The sequence below is a fragment of the Echiichthys vipera genome, assembly GCF_963691815.1.
Source record: "Echiichthys vipera genome assembly, chromosome: 23".
NCBI lineage: Eukaryota > Metazoa > Chordata > Actinopteri > Perciformes > Trachinidae > Echiichthys > Echiichthys vipera.
Window position 1 is genome coordinate 7,577,272 of NC_139848.1, and position 27,033 is coordinate 7,604,304.

At 43.8% G+C, this 27,033-nt stretch overlaps 1 protein-coding gene across 2 annotated transcripts in view; it reads right to left on the reverse strand.

Moving 5' to 3' along the window:
• pard3ba (par-3 family cell polarity regulator beta a) overlaps positions 1–17,743 on the reverse strand; it is a 133,107-nt gene extending 115,364 nt beyond the window's left edge. For both annotated transcript variants that reach the window (XM_083938336.1, XM_083938335.1), the window contains exons 1-2: positions 17,358–17,743; positions 10,736–10,837 (exon numbers count right to left, since the gene is read on the reverse strand). In XM_083938336.1, coding sequence (XP_083794462.1) covers positions 10,736–10,837; positions 17,358–17,474 — 219 coding nt within the window. In that variant the 5' untranslated portion in view covers positions 17,475–17,743. The remainder of the gene's footprint in view (positions 1–10,735; positions 10,838–17,357) is intronic.
• Between the last annotated feature and the right edge of the window lie 9,290 nt (positions 17,744–27,033).

Genomic DNA, 27,033 nt, shown 5'->3' on the forward strand with positions numbered 1-27,033 from the left:
TAGGGCCGATTCCGATTAATTTTTTTCATCAGCCTTAGCCGATGACTGATACAGCCATTTTTTTTGGCTGATATTTGGAGCCGATATTATTTTTCTCCCTCAGACTACATCATAAAAATGACACAATGATGACAACAAATGTTCCGAGTCTCAGTTTTTAAAAAAGGAACATATATGCAACTTCAAAAAGCCGTCACGAGCAACACAAAGCTGCCTGTGGACGCCTGTCTGTAAATAATGCCGGGGAAAACTAGCGGCGAATGCAGCAGCGTGCATCCGTCTATCTACCTATCTATCTAACTACTTTTCATGGTAAAAATAGCTTCTTAAAATCCAGCTGTGTGGCAAAAAATCCCTAACCGGGCATCGCCTTATTCGCAAATGAGTTGGTCTGAAACCTCTCTTCATTTCCAAGGGCCGCGATCAAGGTTGCAGACCGAAATGTCTCTGCACAACTAAATAGCCCTACAACCACAAATAGGTCTGCGTTTAATGAGTGAGAATGACGGTTATCGTGTTAAGCTCGCCCCCACATGACATGAACAGTTTGAGTGGCTGCACCAGAATGTGGCTGGTTGGATGAGGAGCCAGACAAACAATACCTGCCAGAGTAGATGAACCATGAGCTTGGCAGAGTTGTCTGATTTCCAGGCTAAGTGATCCCACTTATTCGACAAAATATTAGAAGCAAAGTGCAAATCCAGTCGGTTAAAGGTGGCTTAATGAAACATGCAGAGCTGTATTCACAAACAGGTGCAGAGCGACATTCAACAGGTGATGCACAAAATGCTCAAACGACTGTGGCATTATGTTTTTTCCACCCTTAAAGATTCTACACTCTGATCTGTGATTAACTATTAACAGTACTGTGTTTTAAATGACACTTCATTCATGGGGAGGAATCAGTATTCCCAGGAAAAGAGGGGATTTTTCTTTAAAAATAAATAAATAAAATCAACTCTAGTATACGCCCCTCTACACCCGCAGATGATCTCTCTCACACACACACACACACACACACACACACACACACAAACAGAAAAAACTTTTTGAGAAATAAACATTTTCAGATTATTGTTCAGGCACACTGCCAAAAAAGTTCTAAAGGTTCTTTACAGCAGAGAAGAGGGTTGCGTTATCATTCTTTATCTCCCTCTACGTCCGCACACGCATCTGTCGCATCAGCCGTAGTGATGGAGCATGTGTACGCACGCACGCACGCACGCACGCACGCACGCACGCACGCACGCACGCACGCACGCACGCACGCACAAATCGAGCCACCAGCTGAGGTATTGCGGTGCCGGCTATGTGCTGTGAAAGGCCACATTATTATTTATGCACGCTCATAAAGGGAGAGAGTAAACTCTTCATAAATCACACATGCCTGAGAGGCCGAGAGAAAGGAAGAGGGGTGAGGAGGAGTGGGAGTGGGAGATGAGGGAGTGAGGGTGGTGGGTGACAGGGGAGCTCCAGGCCTCGTATTTCTCAGGCCGGCAACACAAATATCAAACCGCCTCGTTCATCATTCCTGCAGCGCAAACACATCAGTGGTGGTTACACTGGTCCTGTTCCGCATCTGTGGACATGACACACTTGACACACACACATGGACGTGTACTCCCTCGGCACTAGAAAAGTCATAACCCCTTTCTCATAAATGTGCATAAACACGCACAAACGCACATTCCCACGTACACGGAACAAAATCGCACACATGTTCCTTCCCCAAAAGTCAGAGCCGAGGCCTAATAATCAGCTTTATTTTTTCCCTGTGGCCGTCGCCAGCTGCTCCCTCCACCCTCCTCCACCCTCCCTCCTTCCTTCCTCCCGGGATCTGACAGAGAAATAGAAGGAGTGATTAACTCAGAGCTGCTAGGCTTTCGCCCTCTCACCTGTGGCTCTCTCTCTCCTCCACAGGCCTCCCCCGCCTCCTCCTCCCTCTCTCCATCTGCCCTCCCTTGACATTAGACTTTCATACCATACGTCACCTCTTTCTTCCAGCCTGTCGCCGCTCTCTTTGTGTGGACGGAGCTTTGAAGTGATGATGTGAATGGGAAATTGGTATTTTTCATTCTTATTATTCATTCAATTATTAATAATTTACCAGTGTTCCGCTGTAGCCATGATGACCTAAAAAGTGCTTTTCCCTCCTTCGATTGTTTTCCTGCTCGGATTACTTCTTTAGGGGTAAACATTCTGCCCGCTGATGTATATATGAGCTATACGTTACTGACATTCAGTACTTGCTGTTGCCATGGAGAGCCAACATCACTCACAGCCTGAAGGTGTTTTGGGAGAGGGAAGAAAAACCATTTTCCTGCACCCATCAACATATGTGTGTTCCTTCCAACACCCCTTATTAGATAGTTATTGACTCTACATCAAAGCCTGGAGTAGAAAAGCAGGATTTGTGCTGCATTACATGTCCGCAAGCCTCACAAGTACAAAACCTCACCTGACAGCAGCATCCATCAGTATATATATGAAGAGGAGGGGGCCAGAGCTAGCACTGCTCGCTAACCTTTTCCCTAACTAGCTTTAGAAATGTATAATGTCCGACCGTAATGTTACAGAACGAGTTAATGAAGGGGACCCAGCTCATTAACTCGGCGTACAGCAGCTTCTAATTAACAATCACTGCAAAACAGACACTAACATGGTGCTGGTACAGTTAGTTGATTAATCCGTTAATAATAAACCAGTTTCTTTCCTTTTCTTCTGTACTGGCCGGTTTGTCATCGGATATCTAACAGCATAAAAGCTTTACTACAGGAAGAAATCACAAATCTAATCAAATATATATATATATATATATAAACATATTTAAATTAAACCGGCAAGCGACCTCTTCCATGTGATCCGTTGCTAACATAAAAATATTGGTTATAGCCGGCGGGGGGGAAAAATAAAGAGGAAAGGAAACATTGAACAGAATAATGTGGTTACACTTGTGTTTATTCCTGTTGTTTCTTTTCTAGTAAATATGATTTATTTTTTGTATTTCTTTAATGCTTTTATATAGCTTGTTATATTTTATTGCCCATTTTGTTATTTCTATTCTGTTCTAATTCAATTTTCTGTCATTTATTTTCTGATTTATTCATGTAGTTTATGAGAATAAGCTCAGTTTGTATGCATGTTGTACGTGTACTGTTCATTGTACGACTGCTTTATATGTTTAACTAAATATGCTAAATGCCAGTTTATACGTTTTCTGTGTGTAGCATGGAAGGCGCTACAACTAATGTTGCAAGGATTTTTTTCATTATGGGTTAATCTGCCCATTAGACTCATTGTTTGATCTATAAAATGTCCCAAAAATGTAAAAAGTGTCCTTCTTTTCTGCTTTTGTCTTATTTTTCTAATATATATATTTGACTTTAGACAAAACAAACTATTTGAACCAGCATTTGTCCCGTCTTAAATGGCTCTAAGATGATGAAGATGGTCGTCACATGTGATGTGTAAACTAGTAACCACTCCTCCTTTCCATATGTCAGATGTGGGCTGGCTAATAATTCAAGGGGCCCATTCAGACCCATTACCGTTCACAGGGCTCCATTCATTAGTCCAATCAGCCTCATCAGAGGATGAGAGGCAGGAAAAATGAGTAATAACAATATACTGTGTGTGTGTGTGTGTGTGTGTGTTTGCATTAAAGCGTGTTCGCTTGGGTGCAACACAATGGACACAGATGTGGTTTCAGCTGTGTAATTGCACCAGAAATCGTTAAATGCTTAACCTAAATGAGTTGGATTCAGTATTGCAAGCATTTATCCTCCAGTTGCGGTGAAAGTACACACACGCGCACATGTCCGGGAGTGTGACTTTCTGTTGATTTGAGTTATTAGCAGTTGGAGTGAGCGGAGGGAAATCACACACACACACACACACACACACACACACACAGATATATATATTTACACCAGTCTGGGGCAATGTCATGAAGAAAAGCAGATGGTGTGTGAGTCTAGTTAGGTCAGAGAGTAGATTTGCTGTAAACAAGTTGATCTATAATAGATCATTAGCTGGATGTGATTAGCTCCTCTGCAGGCTGCTGTGCCAAAATCACTGATAACTCATAACGCTAATACTGACGACAAACAACATGAGCTGCAGCTTCGCAATATCCACCGTTTTTCCGACTAAAACTCATATTTCATGGCAGACGTTTGGGGTGTGGAGCTGCAGCACTGGATTACACACATAATTTGAAACACACACCATGACACAGGCAACCTCTCCCACATCCTCATGCCTCATCTTCTGCTGCCACGCTGATTATGTGCATGTGTCATTAGAAAAGCCACCTCTGGCCTCAGACCCCGCCAGGTCCCTCCTGCAAGACCACAACAGACGCGGGGCAGGTCAGGTTACAGCCTGACCGTCTCACTCCATTAGGAGCTAATGGGTGGTGTGATGGTGACACGGAGGGCAACACGAGACTCTGTGTGATTAACAGAAGGAGTAACACCAAAGGACAAGATCTGAGGCGGCGATGACCTAGTGTGGCCTCTGGAAGTCACACACCTATGCAAAGAAAACAGAAACGGGCCTTATCCAAACTGGATCCCAGTCTTTTGCTTCGCTGAACTGACAAATGACTTTGGAGAGGAGCCATAATTCAAAGTCCAAAAGGTAGAGAGCAATGGATCATCTAAAAGGAATTAAAATTCCAAAGTGCAACTTGAAGGGGAAACTTAAATGAAAAGCAGACGGGCGCAGCAAGAATCCTTTCTCCTTAAGCCTTCCTTGAGTTCTTGCATCGTAATTACAATCAAACGGGGTTCGGTGAATGCGTGTGAGTGTGTGTGTGTGAGTGTGTGTAGGGGGTTTTGTTAATTGAATATAATCAGATGAAGAGCTGTTGTGGTGCTCGGGGGGAGGGGGGGTTGAATCAAGGTCGAGGCTGATGAGATATGATGAAATCAGCTCAAGTGACCGAATCCCGCCGGGCGAAACATTCAACCACTCCGCTCTGATCTGATCTGATGTGCAGGCCACGGAGATAATCTCACTTTATTCAATATACTGTATGTTTACCGGAGATTTGAATATATTAATGTATCACTGAGGTTCAAGAGATAATAGATACAAGGTGAGGACAAAGCGACACTAACTCCTCTTCCTTCCGTCTAATTCGATCGCTGCGGAACTTACGAAGGTTATACTATTTATGAACAACATAGACAAGAAACTTCATACATAAGGCATCGTGTCAAAGGGCAGCATACAAAACTTTCTGATATGCTTTTCAGGTCTACGAGAGTCTAAAGTCACCAGATTAATGGGACTGGAATAAATGTAGGATGCGTTTTATTTTGAAATTGTAAATGTCACAGAAGCAGGTCTCGTTAAAATAGACAAAAAATATTTAGAAATATAATTCCACATGGTGAGAAGACACGAGCAGAGGCTGAAAAACATTTGAAAAATACCCATTTTCCATTATGCAGTTTAGTTTTCAGACAATCAAATCTAGAACGGTCCGCATGTCTGGAGCCTCGGGGCTTCGACGGTGATGGCGAACCTTAAGAAATAAGTGTTCTTTTTGATCGAATAAAAATCAATTAGGCAGACAACAGAAGGAACGTAATGACTGGTTCCAGGTGAACTACAGCTGATTTGTTTTATACCGGGGCCGTGTTCAGAAGCCGTGAATTAATATTCAAATGTGCCAGACAGACAGGTAAGGATGTATGGATTATGATCAGAATGAGAAGAAGGTAAAACATTTAATATGGAGGTATCTAAAAATCTTTAAATGGCTTTGTCTTTTACCACATGAAGCCGCGCTGGCTCTCAGGTCACCTGGCTGCTGTAACAGCTCCCGGAGTGCAAACTAAGCATGGGGAAGCAGCATTTACAGTCATTACTGTGCAACACAGAGCTGGAACAAATGTCCAGAGGATATAAGACCCCGCACCAACTTTGACCACTTTTAAATCTGGGTTAAAAACTTTAATGTTCTGCATCATATGTCTCCGTTCGGAAGTTTCTAAAACTCCTTAAAAAGGTTCCTATTCTTTTCATTTGCATCTAAATGTATTTTATGCTGTTTTTCCTATCTTTCCTAATATTCTTAACACATTGTGTAAAGCTAGATTTGTGTATGAAATGTGCTATAGAAATAAACTTGCCGTGACATTTTCTAATCAGCGCACTTGAACCTCGTGCTCCCGCTCATCACCGGCCATTCAGACAGTGTGCAGAGTTACGCTGCTATTCAGACGCCAATCAAACGCCGCTCGCCGCGGTTGAATGAGGGGAAATCGAGGTGAGGGAGCGAGGTGTCACGGAGCGTCAAAGGCTAATCAGCACGTCTGCGCCTCGCAATCACGTCCAATTCACTAAACTTTTTTTTCTGGCGGGTTAGCACGTTTTAAGTAATGCCTTATTGTCGCCTGTCAGAGGGGCTGACACCTGACGTGTGCTAAATCACTCCAGGCACATCACCGAGAGATACAAGAGAGAAACTGGTGGGAATCAAATCCAGGGCAGAATTATATCATCTCATTGGGATACAGTTGTGTTCAGATTGTGTGTTTCTTACCTAAAGGTCCAACTTACATGCTGAATGGATTTCCTTCATTATAAAAAAGGTCCCATATTGCTGTATGCTCATTTTCAGGTTCATACTTGTATTCAGAGAGGTGCCGTTTCCTCTTTAAAGGACGTGAAAGTTGCTCATGAGACCTACTTTAAATATCATAGCATCTTTCCATGAGACCGATTCATTTTCCTTGCACTGCGTCCTCCAGTGTGACACGCGAGCAGGAGAGATGGATGATGGGAGATGGCCCAGTAATCAAGCGGTTGACATTTCAGAGGGAGATCAGCTGGGATACGCACCCTCACAATTTACATTCTAGCAACCGGAGACTGCACAGGAGGTTCGTGGATGCCTTGTAGGCGCAGTGATTAAAAAGGGCTAATTAAAGAGAGATGGAGGAAATCATTCCAGTTTTTTTTTTCTCCCACTAAATTTCCCATGAAATTAGATTTCTCGTTTGGCTGCATGGGATGGAAGGTTGACTTTTTTTATGCGTTTTTCTCCCCCCCCTGTCGAAAACAAGGTCCGTGTGACGTAATGTGTATGTGTGCGCACGTGGAATGAGGAGTGACAGTCCACTTATGAGGAGACGTCATGCTCCCTGAGTTTAATTCCCATTCTGGAGGAGATGAGTGTGACAAGTGAGGACACACACACACACACACACTCACTCACATGTTGAACATTCAAATTTCTGCATGTGGCTGAAGGAGAGGAATGATGTGCAAGGGGCCGTCTAATCAAGCAGCATCTATATGGAGTTTCATTTTTGTCGCAACACAATCTCTTCAGTGAACACCGGACACAGCAGAAATCTATAGGGTATATCCATATATATATATATATATATATATATATATATATATATATATATATATATATGGGAGGGCTCACCAGTTGAAACCTGGTGTATAACTTGTATGTCAATGGCATGCTGGCATTGGACAGCCTGCCTGACAGCTCCTGTATACCGTGGAGACGTATGGGAGTAATGGCCGCGGCTAATGCAGGACCCTGAAGGACTGTGAATGGGAGAGAATGACAGCTCTGGTAGCGGTAGATGGGCGAATGTGTCGAGGTAAAGCACGACATCTGTTACCTGCCTATGAAAAGAGCTGAGAGATGGAGGCGCGAGGTCGAGATGGGGAAAGCAAAGGTAAAAGGTTCCTATATTGTATTTATTATAAAGCGGGTTGAGATGTTATATAAGTACCATGAAAGTAAACAGAGAAATGGTGCCTTAAATCAAGCCGTCAGGACTTCTGTACGCCCTGATGTGTCCAGGAAGTGTCCAGCATATGTGTGTGTGTGTGTGTGTGTGTGTGTGTGTGTGTTTGCGTGTGCGTGTGTGTGTGTGCGTGTGTGTGAGTGAATAAGGGTTAACTAGTCTCTAAACTACAGTGATTTGACCAAAAACAGCGTGACAAAAGAGGAAGAGATCGAAAAAGCTTTTATGTCCTCCCACTTCTCCTCACCATTAACAAAGTGGTGGGGGATTCTGGCAGGTCGATGACTCCAACCGGGATCTGAGAGCTGCAGGGCGCGCGCACACACAGACACACAAATACACACACACACACACACACTAAACGGTTAAAAAAGAAGAGAGCTTCATGGAGTATAATTGACTGAACCACGACCTGCTCTCTTTATACTCTGGTCTTTTGTGTCTGTGAGTGTGTACTGTGTACATGTAGTCACACCTCAGCCAACACTCCATGGCCTTCTTCACATTCATCAGATTGATTAATATTCATGAGGAGGCTGGTGGCCGGTGTCTCGAGATGGGGCGCTAATGAACGGAGCGTACATGCGAGTCGGTTGTGTTTGTATGTGGGCGCCTGCCGCGGATGCAGGGGGCAGAACTGTAATCAAATCACAGCCTCCCCCTCGTCTCCGCCCTCATCAACCACCAGTGGTGCTCCTTCCGTCGAAGGTAATGCTAACACGCTACGCTTTCGCCTGCCTGTGGTTTTAGCACAGGCGGCGGGTGACAACAGACGTGTGTGTGTGTGTGTGTGTGTGTGTGTGTGTGTGTGTGTGTGTGTGTGTGTGTGTGTGTGTGTGTGTGTGTGTGTGTGTGTGTGTGTGTCTGTGTGTGTGTGTTGAATAATGGTCGGGGGCTGGCCCAGATAAAGAGGTCTGGACTCGCGGCTAAGCGAACCACTAGGCGTACAAATAGATTACCATTATCTCTCATTAGCATCCGTGGCTAACACAGGGCCCAAGCTGTGCAGTGGAGGGCCCTCACAATGGGACCACTCCTGTATGATTGATGAAAACAGAATCTGCCACAATAGCAGAACAAGAAAGGAAAAGCACTAAAGATAGAATCTGTCGGCAATGGCGGTGTAATAAAAACGTAGACAAACAAAAGGGAGTCAGACTAATCAAGAATGCCAGGCACAGCTCATTAATCTATAAGAGCTGGCACTGTTCGGAAGCCCGGAGATAAGTTGGAAGACTGGCACGTTCTAAGGATCACGCGCGCTCGTCCTATTCCGTCTGCTATCTTTTCATCAGCGCCGGAAAAACAAAAGGATAAAATGAGAAGTGAGATGAAAGCGGGGAGTTTAGAGAATTGGGTGAAAGCTGAGAGAGTAAAGAAACAAAGCGAAATTAGACGGATCCTGCGTGCTGCAGGTTCTAGTGAAGCGTTTGCTCAGCAGAGCCCGTAATCACAACAAGAAGGCACCGCAGCTACAGGGGAAGGAGAGCCGACGTCAGGGTAACTTGTTAGTGGGGGAATTTGATCAAATGCTAGAGCGGGATTTGATCTGTGACACTTCATCATCACTCGGAGGATGCAGAGAGAAAGCAGGTTTCGGTCGGGGGAAGATGAGTCATTAAAATCTATCTCTTGTGCACGAACGAAGATCCAGATCTTTTCATTAGAACTCCATCATCCCGGAAAAATGAAGCTTCTGTTCTCTGTGATTGCAAAAGCATTTTTTTTTCAACCTTGAGTTGACTGTACACATCTATTATTTAGTCGTGTCCCCCTTTTTTCACAGAGTATTTTGCCAAACTTGAAGTCCTACATGCACATGACGCTGTGCATGAACACACACACACACACAGACGGACACACACACACACACACACACTATTGTTCCTGTTGAATATTCCATTTCCATTTCATTTGGCCTTCCTGCTGACTAAGTGTTGATAATTCATCATTCGTTTGGGCCCGGGGCTTATGAATATGGATTCCGGGGCAGTTTATTAGCACATCTTAAGAATGCATTATGGGAAATTAGCAAGAGGAATGAAATGTGCTCTTTATAGAAATTGGGCCACCGTCTATGTGTGTACGTGTGTACACGTGTGTGTGTGTGTGTGTGTGTGTGTGTGTGTGTGTGTGTGTGTGTGTGTGTGTGTGTGTGTGTGTGTGTGTGTGTGTGTGTGTGTGTGTGTGTGTGTGTGTGTGTTGTGAACTTCAGCTCCCAATTCTGTTAAGTTACATCACTGCTGTTACGGAGAACTTCCCCTTCCCCTGATTTGTTTCAAATCTGAAGCGGGCTCCTTTCATCCGTCTCAGTCAAAATGAACATGACAGCTAAATCACACGGCACCATCACCACTCCTAGTCTCAGCCTTCTGAAGAACCATAGGGAAGCAGAGGAGGAAAATAAGTTAATTTGCTTACCATGCATGTGTGGAGCACAAGTACGATGCAATCAAATCCAATCAGAGTTAAGTTTTTTTGCGGCATACCAATTTTGTCACATTCGCTTTTTAGCTGGTTTAGAATTCTAACAACCAGTGACAAGCTAACTGAGATTTGGATTTACGAATACCTTGTTTACTGGGCATCCTGTCATCCTGCCAGGCTGGAGACTTTACAAAAAAAGGAGTCAAAATAAATCCACTACCAGACTAAGCACGGCTAAGAATGACAGATTGTCTGCTGTAATTTGCTGCACCTCATACCAGGTAAGAACAATCAAGAAACAGCTTGCCATCCGCGTCATGGCTCGCGCTGCTACGCTAAGCTGTCTAACTGCGAGGAAGCGCTGTCTATCACATGTCGACGCGAAGGGCGGATACAGGGAAGGGACTGTGAGCCCGGACGAACCAAATGTAAATATAACAGAGCAAACTTTCACTGTGGTTCTGGGATTCGGATCAAAGGAAACACTGATGCACCATATATCCTCTCCATCGATTCATCCTCACCCTGTCTCTGTCTTCCACTAGATCGCTCAGCAGGTCGTCCATGTCCAGGATCCCTCCGTCCATGTACTCCAGGTGGTGGGTCTTCACTGCGCTCTCCTCATGCTGGACACAAAATTAGCAGAAATGACAGACTGAATTACAAACATTTGGGATATTTATTCATAATCCCTACTTTAAATGAAATAACAAGGCTACTGTACAACCAATGACATCTGAGGGGGAGTTTATCCAACCAATCAGCTTGCGGCCTATGTCCAGAATCTTTAACTGATCAACGATAATCAATTAGAAATGAGGAAATCATAAACATGTCACAAAAAGCAAAAAGACATGTTTCACTAAAGGTTGTATTAACATAAATCCCTCATATGTCATTCACACATACAGTATTACGAAATGCTTCTGCGGATTTCTACCCTTTTCTGCTTTATTACACCTTACTTTGAAGACTTTAGTCACTGTTTCCATACAAAATACAACAAATGTGACAATACTGACAGTGAACATCATAATCACGCGCACATCCAGACCAAACAGCAGGCTTTCCTGTTGGTTTGTCAGGTAGAGTGGCAACACATGACCTACATTACACTGTACATGAACACCACTGGGTTTACAGAGTACACATGAGTGTGAGAGTGAGGAGGGGGCAGATAGGAACTCTCCCAGTTTCGCTGCTCAGCGGGGAGCGGTGGTGGGCACATTCCAGGCCAGTTTCACCGTCACCATGAAGACAGAGGTCAGAGTGAACACGCCCGACAGAGCAGGAAGTACCCCGAGCCTGGCGCTCCATCCATTGTCAAAGAGAACAAGGACTTTGGACTGAGCAGCGATCTGAAATCTGTGCGCTGTTAACAAAAAATCAACAGAGAAGTACACGAACAATAGCATCTTCCCCTTTTTGTGACCCAGTGTACACGCAGTTCGTCGTGGCGATGCCGTGTAGATCTCCGAGAGAAAGGGCATCCGTGGACAATTTAAGATGAGGCGTAAAATATGAAAACAAAGTGAAATCGAATGTGATTCCAACCTCCTCATGGGTCAAATTTAGCAAATATTTTTCTATATTTTTCCCATAATGTCTATCAGGAGTCAATTTTAGACTAAGAAAAGAAATCTTTGACAAGCCTTATCGTTTCTAACAATGTGTGCAGTAGTAAATGGCCCATTAGGAACTGCCCGTACCAATAAACAATCTGTCCGCAGCAAAACAGGACTACATTACTAGCTAAATTAACAGCTATAGGCTAGAAGCCTCGGAGGCTGAAATGAGTTTGGCTGGGTCTCAGCGAGCGGCTTCTGCTGTATCACTGAGACCGCGTTGTGAATGGGCTCCTTCTTGCTCTGCTGCATCCGAATGTGAATTACGGGGCACAGAAAAAAAAAAAGAAGAGGGTGTCTGCCTTTCACAATGGGCCAAGTCCATTCTCTCAAAACAAATGGTTGGAAAGAGCCTGGGATTTCAATCACAGGAATAAAGCCAGAGCCTCCCTTTCTTCAGAAGGGCCCACAATGCCAGCGCCAGGGCTGTGAGAGAGAGAGAGCAGCAAGTAATCTGCAACTACAACTGGCATACAAATACACCGCCGTTTTCACACAATGCAATGATATGCAAAGATCTATGCACTACAATGATCCAGAGCTTTAAAAAGCGTCCCGACACAACAATACGAGTGAGGGCTTTATAAAGAGAGAGTGCATACTTTCCTCATAGTTTGCATTGTTTTGAATTTTGCGTGACGCCCAAAACACAAGGCATGCTGGAGAGCCGCAGTCACTTTAACTCACGGCTCAATTTACACCTCGTATTAACACGCGAGCTGTATTTAAAAGCAATGACGCGTGTTCATAGGTTGTGCCCTCACACCTGGGATTAATAAGTGTTTCCCGTTCCGTTTCCCGATCTCAGCATGCAAAAATGGAAAGTCAGTTATATCACCTGGAGAGTTTGTATTTACTGAAAGAAGAACCGCACTGAAACCCTTTCTCTACGGAAAGGATGTACGACAGATGTAAGAATGGACTCTACTTAATTTTCCCTTTCCACGCAAGGGGTCACCTGTAGGAAGCGGTGGAGTTAAATGACCTTTCAAAATAAATAAATAAGCTATAATCTGACCTGCCTTGAAACTAATTAGAGTTTATGCTACAAGGTGATTTCATTAAGATCATTATGAGGTTGTACGGTGCTGAAATATAATGTTTACTATAAGGCGGCACATGTGGGATGGAGACATTGAAACCGGTGGACCGCAGACGTCAGGGCAAAGCATGAACAGCGCGCCAGAAAAACTGGTCCAACCTGAACAACTGCCGGCATTCTTCTGCCTCGTACAAAAAAACGTTTACACTATGTGTTAGAGAGTGCGTGTGTGTGTGTGTGTGTGCATGTGCATGTGCGTGTGTGATAGCAAAAGCAAAGCACGGTAATTGGCTCTTTTGTGTTGACATCACATCACCCGCTTTAAAGACACACACCTTAATGAAATAATAGGTATTAGTGTGATTTTCGGAGGGGGGATGGGGTGATGGGGGGGGGGGGGGGATTAGAGCACAACAATGCCTAAGTGTTAATTAGCATCTAACTAAGCACACCTAGCATACTCATGCTTCTGTTTTCTCAGCCAGAACTGACTAGGCCAGAGAAAACCCACTTTCCTTTCTACCCCGTGATGAAAAGGGATGAATGTATGACACTTCAGAGGGAGAGTAATCTATAGAGAGGAAAGAGGGGAGTAAAAGAAAACTCCTCTGAAGTCCCTCATTGTCAATCCCTGGTAATTCCCCTTTGTATCTTGAACTCTTCCCATGACATAAAAAACAAAAAAGGAGTCGGGAGTCAGTCAGTCAACAGCGGAGAAGAATTACCATGACAGTTAGAAGAGTAAATTCCCTGCAAATTACACCATTAAGTCCCCCACCACCACCACTACCACCACCACCATTTAAAGCGATATCGCTCCTTCTGCTCCCTCTCCCCCCTTCTCTGGTGAGCAAACATGACACCACTCGAGAGCGCTGAAGCACCGGGGCGATAAGTGAAGCTAAATTTGATTGGCGGTGGTGGCGTTTGGGGTGCTACTTCACACTTTGATCCTTCGAAGCACGTGTAACTCTACAGCTAAAAGGAGGAACGTGTTGTTGTAGCTGTGAAGAAAAATTGAGGAAATGAGGAAACTGTCTTCCAGTGGGGTACATCATCGAGTGAAAGGAAAGCTGTGGAGAACTCTCCCTCTGAAGGAAGAAGAAACTTGACCTTGGCAGTCGCCGATCTTCTAATAAAGGGCGCAAATACCACTTACATAAATCGGGATCAAGAATTCTGGCATTGCAATTCTTCCTTGAAAGATTATTTCTCAATGCAGAGAACGAATATTAATTGGACTGGGGGGTGGCTGAACCAACTGGATTGTGAAACGTAACAAAAAACATTAAGATGCCTTGATAATCATTTAATAAATCGTATCTAAACCCTCTGAATTGGAATCAGATCACGAGGTGCTTAGAGATTCACGCCTCTGAAGGTTTATAATGCATAACTATGTATTTTTAAGCATATTTAAAGACACTTACACCATCTTATAGTCTTCTCAACTGTTTGGTTTGATTTAATACGATATTCCTAACATTAACAGACTTTCACTAGACAATTTGAAAACACAAATATCAAAATAACTACTGTTAATTAACCATTTATAATTTTTTATATAGCTTGAATTAGCTGCACACTAGCCCACACTTGAAGAATTTGAAGAATGTGTACCATCCCGTCTCTGTAACTGAGAACCTTTTATTGCCGTGATGTGTGGGATGCCCAAGCTTAGTCACACACCTGCTGGAATCTGTCCCGCTAAACAGTGAACACCTACTAGCCTCGGGATGTTGCTCATATTGCTAAGTTATTTGAAGTATGTTAGCAACAACAGTGCGGTGTATTCACACACTTGACAGCTCGCCCGGTCTAAAATCCAATGACACAAACAACAGCACGGGAAGAGAAACAGCAGGTTTGACGCACAAACCAGCCCACAGTGGACAAGTCCTCTCTCTCTCCCACGTACATGAGACGCAGGGCAACGTGCTTAGTGTGCTGCCAGGTGACAGCACAGAGTTGGTACAGTATAGGGGCTGTAACCCGAACTAAACCTGCACAGACAGGCCATGAGACGAAGAGGGACAGCGACAGCGCCTGGCTGTTTCCCCTGAGAACGCACAACAGTCACAGTCTACATGATGGTCCCCCAGGCTATAGTCTCATACTACTACAGTTCGAGGGCAGTTGGCTGTGATCAAGACTCTTCACTCCTGCCACTGTGAACCTTTTACTTCATCACTGTTTACAGTTAGGGAGATTAAACAATCAGTCAAAATTCATCCCCGACAATTTCGATAAATGATCATCTAAGCAGCCGAGTGTCTCAAATGTGAGGGTTTTCCGTTTAAAGCCTTTGTAATCGACTACATTTGGGATGTGAGCAAGTTTGCGTTGATTATATCCATAACAGATGGCAGTTCGAACTTATATTTGACGAAATCACACTGTATAACGAGCACTAATTTTCTGTACGCAGTTAGAGGCTTTGTTAGTTAACATAAACCGCTTTCTCAATAAAAATGAACATGGCGAGTCACAGTAGAGATCACATTACAATAACCTGCTAATTAAGCAGGTCTGCATGCCATTACTGCGATGCACAGTGAGACTGTTCAGAATCCCGTTCACCAAAACCAACACACACACACAAACACATTCTCAGTGATTAAACCCAGGTTTTTGACACTGTCCCTGCTGTCAGCGGTAAGGCCGGAGAGTGGAGAAATGTGTGGTTAATGTGGGCGCTAAGTGGATTCTGCTGGCAGGAGCAGCCGACTCATCTGGTCGTATCTACTCGCTCCTCTCTGGCAGCTACAGAGCTGGACTGTCCTCGTGATGATCCGCCTCTATTAAGAGAAGGCAACGGGCTGCTGAGTCAGCGTCTAGCAGCGGCACCTAATTAACATGCTCTGTGAAAAGCAATCAAGGGCCTGGTGCATTCTAATCACACACTCACATTTAGCCTACTTCAGCTTGTGCAGCGCAGCGTGTCTCGCTGAGAATCAACAGGGAGCGCTGGGCAGAGTGGGCATGGCTGCGGCTGTCTGTGAAGCAGAGACGTGACAGCTCAGGGGACACGGAGCAAGATGAGCTGCTCCGTGTGTGTGCATGGCTATCGAGTGGTGTGCACTTTCACTGAGAGGGAGCAATCCATCGAGCCATACAGCCACCCAATCGGTCTTCCATCCCTGCTCTCGCGGCCTCCCGCATCTCCACAAGCCAGCCTCCTGCCTCGCCAAGGGGGAGGCTACGTGGGCGGGCTGAGGGGGGACCAGCCAACCGATAAGCCCGGGACCTGTCACCAATCCTAATCCCCAATCACTCACAGGACAAAGCCTCCTGTCCGCAGCGCACATCCCAGACTGCGGCCACATTGAGGCCATCAAACAGCAAACTTCCACCTGCCCGCTGAGATACCAGGGCTTAAACAGGGAGCTTTTGTACAGGTAGACAGCTGAGGCTGCAGCCAGAGCCACTCCACATCGTCACAGGGATGAAACGCACATCAGCACCCTATCACGCTAGGACAGCATGCACATACAAGGCGGCTGATTAATAAAAGGTCAGTTTGGCAGAATGATTAATGTTCAAGTGATTGCAACATCAGGGAGCAGAAAGCTGGGGGTTCATATCTTTGTGTATGTGGGACATTCAAGACAACACAAGTCACAAGAAAAACAACGCTGTACACCAGTAAGTTCTATTACACCACTACAAGTCTTGCATTGCCGGACCAGATGTCCACACTGGAGAATGGTGTGATATTCTGATATATAGAGATATACATAGATGTACAATCATCTTGGCGGTGCTAAGCACTTGGCGTCCAGTAAGTGAGACTACATCACTACTTATTTATTTTTGGGGGGATCAATCTCAAGTTCCCCTCCACATGGCTGCTCCTACATTTCCCAGAATGCCTTTAAACTCCCATCAGAACAGGTACGACCACCCAGATGTGGCACTCCTGCTCCACTCATAATCCAAAAATGTCCTGCGGCTGCATCGTATACAGGTCTACTGAGGCCTCTCCTGTGGTGGATTCTTACTGTGTGATTGCTGAACATTAAAAAGTGCAAAATGACATAAAGTTTCATATGTTCACTTATGTTGACAAATGAAATAACACAGAAAATATAGCAAAATGCATAAGAACACATTAACTTTAGTTGCAAAAATAAAGTAAAGCATTAGCTGGTTAAAAAAAGTGGATTAATCATCAATATAACGAGATTTTAGGCTTAAATATGAGTGAAATTTACATTTGCTTGACATGTAAACTTCACACTATCTTAATTTAGGGAACATGACATTTAAGCTAGCAGCTAACGTTAGCTCTGTTATTGTGAACGTCAACTACAAACTGGTCACGTGACACACACTTTAGCCAAATTGTGAGATTATACAGAAACTTATAGTTATAATAAAAAACATGAGAAATAAGTGGAATGAAACGGCACTTTACGTGGACACAATAACGTGAACACGGTGTGATGACGCGACGGTTACAAAGGTGCTTCACGTTACCTGCTCCAAAATCCTGCGGTATCTGCGCGTTGCCTGTTCGGTCAAATCCCGGACGGTCCATCCCGCTTTACAGGGCACCACCACCGCCGTGTCCCCGAAAGTTACCGTCACTTTCATAGTAGCGTGTAACTGTCAATTCAGACGATTATTTCGGGGGGTAGAATAGTTTAGAAATGAATCCAAGTTCCGGTAGTCTCGCGCTGCTCCCCGTTGAGGCACCTGTGTGTCGAAACTGGAGCAACAGGTGTCTCAGGTCGGGATGAAATCACGGTGAAGAGCACTTTCTCCGCCTTCACAGAGCTAAACACGGGTGTACAACCTCAAACGACATGTTGTTGTTTTTAAATATAAGCTGTGGAAGTAAGTAAGAGTAGCCGCAGAGTGTGACTTTGTGTCATGTTGAGCTGCGCGCTGATACACCCAAACAAAACAGAGGGATCCAGGAACCCGGAAGAAATCAGAGCGACCGTGGTTCTCCAGGAAACTACATTCCCCAGTGACACTGCACCACCCCGCTCTACTTTATACTAGTTTATTATGGCTGTGCATGTTTATATGTGTGTGTGTGTGTGTGTGTGTGTGTGCCATTACCTCGACTGTGTTTCTATATGTATTCAAAACAACAAAACAAAACATGTTTTAATACACAGCTCATAGAATCACACATTTCTCATGTAAAGATGTTTTTTAAATTAAAATGTATTTTTCCATTTACTGCTTGCTGCTGTTCCCTGAGGAAGTAGTTATGGTGATTTGAAGAAAATACACATATTTTGCGTTTTTCTTAATATAAGAGCATATTTAATATAAAAAGCAAAATGTTCAAATAATAGATACAAAGTGTTAAATACTGATGAAATATGATATGGATAGAGTCACCATTAACTCACAATTTATCTTGTAGTGTATAGTATGTTTATGTATAGATGTATAAATGTATTTATATATATGTATGTGTATAGATGTATATATTTATATATATGTGTGTATTTGTATAGATGTATAGATTTATTTATTTATATGTATGTGCATAGATGTATAGATGTTTATATATATGTATGTGTATAGATGTTTGGATGTATTTATATATATGTATGTGTATAGATGTATAGATTTATTAATATGTGTGTGTATAGATGTATAGATTTATTAATATATGTATGAATGTGTATAGATGTATATATTTATATATATGTATGTATGGGTATAGATGTATATATTTATTAATATATGTATGAATGTGTATAGATGTATATATTTATATATATGTATGTATGGCTATAGATGTATAGACGACCTACCTTTACTTTTAATAGTACATTTTGATTTATTTGACATGCTTTTTCTTCAGTAGTATTTTATATAGTATTTAAATAGTTTCATAAATGGCATATATTTAGTTGTGAGACTACATATTATTTTCTTGGACAGACAGGAGGTGGTATGAGACAAACAATCAACATGTATTTGCAGAGAAATGTATTAGCTTCCCCACTCTAATACCCCTGTACTCACTCACACACACACACACACCACCACCACCACACCTCAACTCACACATATCACACCCTAATTACCTAACTATTATTGTCTGTCATTTTATGTCATTAGGTGTGTTGTGAAATTGCCTTTATGGATATTAATGGCCACAGACACGCTCCTGTGCCTTATTCCCGCACATTGTTTGGTTTTGCTCTCGGGAATTTCAACCCCATCAAATCAGAAAAGCCACCGCGGCAGATGGATTCATAATTGGGACAAGCAATTATTTCCACTGCCACTGTAATTCACCCGAAATGTGGGGAACGCAACAATGAAGGGCTGACAGCCTCTTTCGCTCGTTTCATCTCACTCTTCCTGTCCCCAATAAACAAGGTGAGTACGGGGAGACAGAGAGAGAGAGAGCACGGTGTGAGGACAGAGAGGAAATAGAGAGAAAGGGTGAGATTATCCCTAATTAGCATCATGACTTTGTCCATAATCCCTGGTCTCTGGTTTTTAATAGAGAGCATCATTTCATACCTGGTTTAACACGGTGTTTGCAGAGCCGCAGAGAGTGTTTGATGCTGGTTATGAACCCCCATTGTGATGATGGCAGCTGCTGACTCGTCAGCCGGTGCAACTTTGTTGTTGCAGGCCCTCGTTCTCAGCAGTGGAACATGTGGGTTTCCATACGATGTCATTAAAACCCTGAGAGCTGGAAAAAGCACAGATAACGCCTGTGTGGTGTTTGGCTTTGAAAGGTCCCATATTGCGTTCATTTCCAGGTTCACACTTGGGTTTCTCCTAGAACCTGTTTACATGCTTTAATGTTCAGGAAACACATCATACTGTCTGCCTGAATATACCTGTATTCACCATTTGTCTGAAACGCCCGTCTGCTCTGATTGGTCAGCATTTCCGTCTTTTGCACTTGCGCCATCAACGTCTCTACACCTTCATTTCCCGGAGTTGTTTGTGCTTTGTCGTCTCACAGGTCTCTGCTGATGGTGGTGGTGCCTGCTGCCATGGTCCTGTGTGTAGGTCTCTGCTGATGGTGGTGGTGCCTGCTGCCGTGGTCCTGTGTGCAGGTCTCTGCTGATGGTGGTGGTGCCTGCTGCCGTGGTCCTGTGTGCAGGTCTCTGCTGATCGTGGTGGTGCCTGCTGCCGTGGTCCTGCATGATGCTTCCTGCTGCTATTATCATCTATAACCTTAGCTGTGGTTGTTTCTACTATTCTGCTGTATTAACTGCCATAACATATAAGTCATATTCACATTACTATAGATATTATTATAGTTACTGGAAGTGTGTCTCTCTCTGTCCATCTGTCCGTCTTTTCTCTCTCTCTCTCTCCTTTTCTTCCTCTCTCCGGTGCAGACAGATGTCCGTCCTCCACAGAGCTGGGTCTGTCTGACGTTCCTGTCTGTAATAGGGAAGGTTTACGTTGCCACCGTACTCTACGGGGGAATTGTTGGGTCTCTGTAAATCATAAATAAGTCATAGAGTGTGGTCTTTACCTACTCTGTAAAGTGTCCTGAGATAACTTTTGTTATGAATTGGCACTATAAATAAAATTGAATTGAATTGAATTGAATTGCCAGGGATTGACTGCAAAGGCACTTGGCACCTTTGCACTTGTGCAGCCATAAGTGACGACGAGAGCTCGCTGATTAACCTTTGGAAAGTTTGGAGGACTTCATTACCCATGAATCACGCCAAGTGCCATGTGTAAATGTATTTTTTGGAACAGCAGGTGTAGAGCCTGAAAAGAATATTTTTGGATGTTGTTGGTGAGTCCTGATTGTGGATGGGGTGCTTCTGCAATCATTTGAACAACACAGTGCACTCGCATTGCAATCAGAGGTGTTAATACGCACCCATGCATGTTTCATAAAATGATTTATTTGCCTTTATTTGATTATGACAGTACAGATGCAAACAGGAAATGCAACAAAGATCCCCACAATAGATTTCAGTTTTATAAAATACATCTGACATGCGCTTTTAAGCATTTTGAATTCTTTATTGGGTCTCATCTAAGCTGTTTTCTTTCATGCTTTAATTAACAATTACTTGACACTGAAACTAATTTTAATTTTGTCCCATGTTGCACCAATGAAATGTTCTGTCAGTGACTGCAGCGCTAGGGTTCATTCTTGATCTTGGGAACAATATCCAAACCTCCAGAGCTTTTGACCATATGACAGAGCCCTCTCCTGACCTATGCTTAGAGTTTTATATAGTTCAGGTGCAAATAACTTACCCATGCATGCACATACTGTACACACACACACACACACACACACACAGTGGCCTATGAGAGACTGCGGCGTAGAGAAGCTTCTCTGTTTGTCCAAGGTGGTTCCTGCCTAACACAGCTCCAATTTATGTGAGAGAAAAGCAACACAGTGCATTTTTGCACTGCACCACAGGGGCCTTGGTGTGTCTTAGCATTGTGACGTGAAAAGGACAGAATGATAAGATGTCAGAATGGCCGGGTGTTGTAACAAAACACGGTGAGAATTTGATTTTATCTGTTCCCACGTAATGAAGAAAGGAGCTGTTGTCCGACCTGAGAACGAGACGAGTTTGACGACAATGCCTCGCTGCAGTGTTTGCACAACATTACTGCTGTCTATGATGTAACTTCATCTATCAATAGTGCGGTATGTCCTTTACCACGCCTTCACCTGTAGTGGTGTTGAGCAATATGTGCAATAGGAAAAGCAGGACTTTTGAAGAGTTAGTTTGAATTTAAAGTTCCCATCTTGTTAAAAAGGGAGATTTCTGTGTCTTTTCTATTAAAAAGCAGGTCAATGTGCTCTATAAATACTCTGAAAGTATCAAAACAATCATCCTCAGAGAAATGCCCACAGCCTGTAATCATCAAATGTGACTTTAAACAAGCCGTCAGGACTTCTGTACAGTTGTGATGTCATAAATATACTATATATAGATAGAAAGCGCCTCTACGGTGCCGTACAATCAGTCTCTTCCTTCAGTGCAGAAAGCACAGCAGTACACTCCACAGACGCCACGTTTGTTTATTTCCGTAGTCATGGAAACACTCTGATTAGCTCTATATATCCCGAAGACTGTCGTTTGTTACCTCCACTGGTGCATGAGAGCACACGTTGAGCATCTTCACTGGGGAGGCGTGTGTGTGTGTGCCAGCTGCCCGGTTTCTGCCCTTCAGCATATAAACATGTTCTATTAGAAACGACAAAATCATTTATGAAGCTTAAAACCAGCCCAATACGGGACCTTTAAAAAAAACCACGGCCATCTTTGAGCTAAAACGCTGTCATAAAGCTGCATACTGTAAATTTGAACGGCCTATCAAGACTTTCTTTCAAGTCTTTTCAATCGTACGCTCGTGCTAGCCAAAGTGTCGGCCGTCAATAAAATCCCACTGATGGTTTTTGTTGTTTTGTTCAGCTCTCTGAGTGCAATTTACAGGGTTGGGTTGTCTGGGTCGATAGCTGTGTTGATTTGCTTTCAGTCTTCAAGCAGTGCCCCTTTTCTAAAGAGCAAAATTGACATGTTCTCAGCAGCTGTGCCACCACCCCTGTGTTTTAGCTCAGTGTGAGACCGAAGCTGGTCAATAGCTGAGACTTGCTTCACTTCCTGCTGTGCTGCTTACAATTACAGCCACTGAATCAGGAGCAAGGATTACTCATAAAAACCTGTGAGTGAGTGCGTTTGTGTGTGTGTGTTTGTGTGTGTGTGTAGCCGCGCAAGTAGGACAGCAGAGATAGCTCGCAATCACAAAATATGACTTTCATTCAGCGTGAGGATTTCATTTCAGACCTCAGGTATAATATTCATGCAGCAAAATTGCATTTCTTTTGTGTGCGACTGCTGAAAAGCGCCGATCGAACAGCTGAAGGCGCTCGCCTGTGAATTACAAGTGTTGCCAAAGTTGTGCCCGAATTGTTGTCTGGAATAATCACAGTTATTCAAAGGAAAACAACATCATCAGGCCCCATGATATATGGACACACAGAGGTGCATATTGTATTTATTACACTTCTACAACTTAGGGGGATCTTTGTCACGCACTGCCGGCAGTCCACTTCCTTTTGGACTTTATTAAAAAAAGGTACAATATAACGAGAAGTGTGCAGAATAGTAAATGTACAGTAAGAGGAAGTTGGACTCTTTTTTTCAGTCGTATACACCAACGTGATGAATGTAGAGTCCTTCCAGCTCAGTTGAAAGCAGACACATGTGCACAGTTTGAGCAGATACAGTGAGTTGACTTCTGTTCTCACTATCAGTGGAATTTGTCTGGAGCCTGCTGGAAGTGATCTCTTTAATATGGGACCAGTGACCCTGGAAATACCCAGCTTTCAGTGTTGACCCCGGCTGGCAGAACTCCTGGCCAAAGTCTGGATCTCAGCACTGGGGTCAAGCTCAGATCAGTCAAGTCTTTAACCTGAGTGGAGAGTCCTGCTGGGCTTTGCGTTAAACACAGAGTACGACAGTATAAGGGCTTCAAGTGTTTAAGCATGCTTTTCAGCTGGCCCTATGTGTCATATTTTATTACCAGCTGCGACAGCATGACCTACTGCATGCAGCACTGGAAAATATCCAACTGAATGTCTTATAAAATCTTACCAAGTGGTGTAGGATTTCCACCGTTCATGCAGAAGGACCACCAGTGCAGGGGCAGACAATTGAGAGAAACTTATCCGGCTTTTATTTTGTGGAACACAGTTGGACTCACATTCTGAGTGAAGTGAAAAATACGAACTTGGCAAAAATGTGTCACTGTAGGTCATATTTGTTGTGGGTTTTTTTGTAATTCAAAGGTTTAAAGTATTTCGGATTCTGATTCTGATTCATTGGAATGCTGTTAAACCAGGAAGTCTCCAAAATAAAAGCCCAAGCTACAGCACAACACTACAAGCTTAACATGATGCACAAGTTCAGCAGCACACATCAAGAAATATCTGTGTGTGTGTTTGTGTGTGTGTGTGTGTGTGTGAGTGTGTGTGTGTGTGTGTGTGTGCGTGCGTGTGTGTGTGTGTGTGTGTGTGTGTGTGTGTGCGTGTGTGCGCTCGCGCGTGTGTGTGTGGGTGTGTGACAAAATGCATTTATTTCTATTATTTTCCTTCGACACTCCAGGAAAGCTGCCGTTGAAGTGCCAGAGGCTGACTGAATGTATCTTGTTTCTGCGAGCGGTTGATGAGTAAAGGTTCCGTGTTAATCATCTACTTTTGGAGCAGCTCCAATGGCAAGAAACCAGGAATGAGTTATTATATCATCAGCGGCATAAAAGATCACAGAGCAGGTTAAGAAGGAAGAAATCAGGCTACAGGCATTCACAGTCAGAGGTAGGATGTGGATTTGTCGATTACATCAACGCGTCGGCACATATTTTCACACTCTTTCCCGGGAAGAAACATATTTTCTCACTTTTCTTTTCACAAAGGAGACATCATTCCATCTTTGACTGTTGCACACACCTAATTAGACTAATTAGATTTTTCTCAGCTGTAACCTGGAGTTTAACAAGACACGATTCTCGCCCTTTGCACCGTGCCCCTCGACGGGTGAGAATGAGACTTTATATTCACCAGGCAGGTAGCACATCACACACTCTCTTGCACGCACACACATCTCTTAATGGATCAAATTAGCACTCTGGCACATAAACCCTGTTTTCCACCCGTTCTCTCTCCCCCCTTCCGTGTTCTCTCTCCTCCTTTTCTTCCTCGTTTTGTCTTTCAGAGACAGTTGCTGGGTAATTAAAATCTACATTGAGACAAAAGTTGCTTTAATTTAAGTTCATTACACCGTGCCAGTCTCTGGCTTCGCGGGAGATCTTTTTTTTCCCGAAATTTCCTTGAAACCATGGCAACTGCCGCATAACCTCATTTTATGCCTAATCACAGTGAGAGAGACTACTAAAGATTGATTTGGACAATTATGGGGCTACATTTGGAACAAAAGCCAACAAGGCAGAAGCAATGGTGGGAAAGGTGAAGTGGGGAGCGGGCTGAGTGTGACTTAAGTGCTTACAGGGAAAATGAAAGAGAGAGCAGAGGAGAGGGGGCAGCGTGGTACATACAGCTCTAAAATGGCACCTTTTCCTCTGTCTGCTGCCCGTAAATGTCCCGGTGATGTCATTCTTTTCAATCTGACTGACATCCTGTGGCTTATTCACGTGGCTGTCTCATGAACTATTCTTCTGTGCTTGTTCAAGCCTGTAATTTGACCAAGAGAACATTTCTATTTACAGCAGACACAATGGTCACCTTTGTAGCCAGAATGACATACTGTGCTGCGCGTGTTTCTGCTGTTAAAGGGCATGTATTGTAAAAATGTAGATGTATGGGTTTTCTTTATTACAAGTGAGGTGCTATAAAATATCAATATATCGAGTGTCAAAATGCTCAATCCACAGAGAAATGCACACAGGCTGTATTCAGAAACTGTGTCTTTAAACGAGCCGTCAGGACTTCTGTACATTTGTGATGTCACAACTGTACTATATATAGGTAGCAAGTGCTGCTACAGTGCTGTTACAGTCATTCCCACGGCTGCAATGATGACAGATGCGGACGACCCGGAAACCCTGACCAATCAGAGCAGACTGAGCTTAGAGAGAACGGTGCGTTTGAGTGGATACAAGTATAACTGAATATAAAGACGGACGACAGGTTTCCACTTCCTACCTGTGCAAAAGTGAGACCAAAATATCCCCCATATGGGAGCTGCAATCTTGTCATTTTCAACCAGTCTATGCAGTTTGATCGGGCGGCATTTAAGTCCCGCCTGATCAATCATGAGTCAGTAACAGCTGTCAATCATGACGTTCCACCCCAAAATGAAACTGACACTTAAACAAACCAAAACTACCTAAAATGACAGAAACCATCAATAATATATTTGACGTGTACGTGTTAGCTTGAGCCAGGTTCCGTCCGCTAACACGGTGCGGGCGGGATTTATGACCTACTGCAGCAAGCCACCAGAGGGTGATCAGTGTTTTTTGTCTTCACAAGTATGAACCTGAAAATGAGCATAATAAGGGACCTTTAATCTGCTAGTGTTTATGAATAGAGTAGCAGCATTTAATTCAACTAACTGATAAAAATTAGTAGATGTGTTCACAACAATAAGCTAGCTGCAGATTTGCAATTAGGCCTCAGGCTTTAGGCTCTGCTCCGTGACACCGCTGTAAGCAAATAACCTGGGTTTTATTACCAGCATGAGGGGCCGTCCGATTAGTTATAGCCTCAGAGGTCAAAGGTCAAAGAGTGAAAAAGTTGAGAGAGGCTTTGCTGTGATAACACCACCTCATTATTGGGTATCGTTACCTTTCCAACAGGGTCAGACATTTGTTTTGGTTGACCCGGCTTCAAAGGGACACGGTCGGGTTCTGTTGCTGTTACGCGACCCCGGTCAAATTGTGGGGATTGTGGGTAATTATGACCGGGCTCATACTGAGAAAAACATGGGGGAAAGAGAAATAAAACCCAGACCCGCTGAGCTGCTGTGTTGTGTCTGTGCATGCATGCGTGTCCACTGGTGTTTTCTGTGGGCGTAGGTGTGTGTGTGTGTGTCATCACAACTCTTCCCTGCATGATGGGAGAACTAATGACAATTCATCAACCAAACACACTCAATTAAGTTATGCAAATGCACTAATTGCAAATGCATAGCAGTCCTGCCTCGTCACTTAACCCTCTGTAACCTGTTTAAAGGTTTCAATGCCAGCGTACAGTGTGGCTCGCGAGATGGATTCGTCTCTGGCATTCAAAGGTGGATGAATGGAGGGTGGGCTGGATGGTAAAAGGGTGTGGGAAGGGAGGAGGACGTGCAAGGGGCAAAGAAGAAAGGAGGGATCGAAATTGCCCCTCTGCCAATCAAGAAACCCAATTATCATTCCCAATCAGCACTGGAAAGACACAAAGAGTCACCCCCACACAATAGATCAGTGGTCTAGACCAGAACAATCACCAAATAATTAGTTCATCAGACGATCCCAGATTGATCCAACTTGGATTTGCATGCACAAATGTGTCGGGGTAAAGCCTGGCTTTGAGATGTTCCCATCAAACCCACAGAGGCTCAGGCTGTGCTGGCGACCGGAAAATGAGTGTAAGTGTCCGAGAGAGGGGCAGTTAAACGGGGCACAAATGGCACAGGGAGAAAAATGTCAGATCACCCTGTTATCGGCGTTA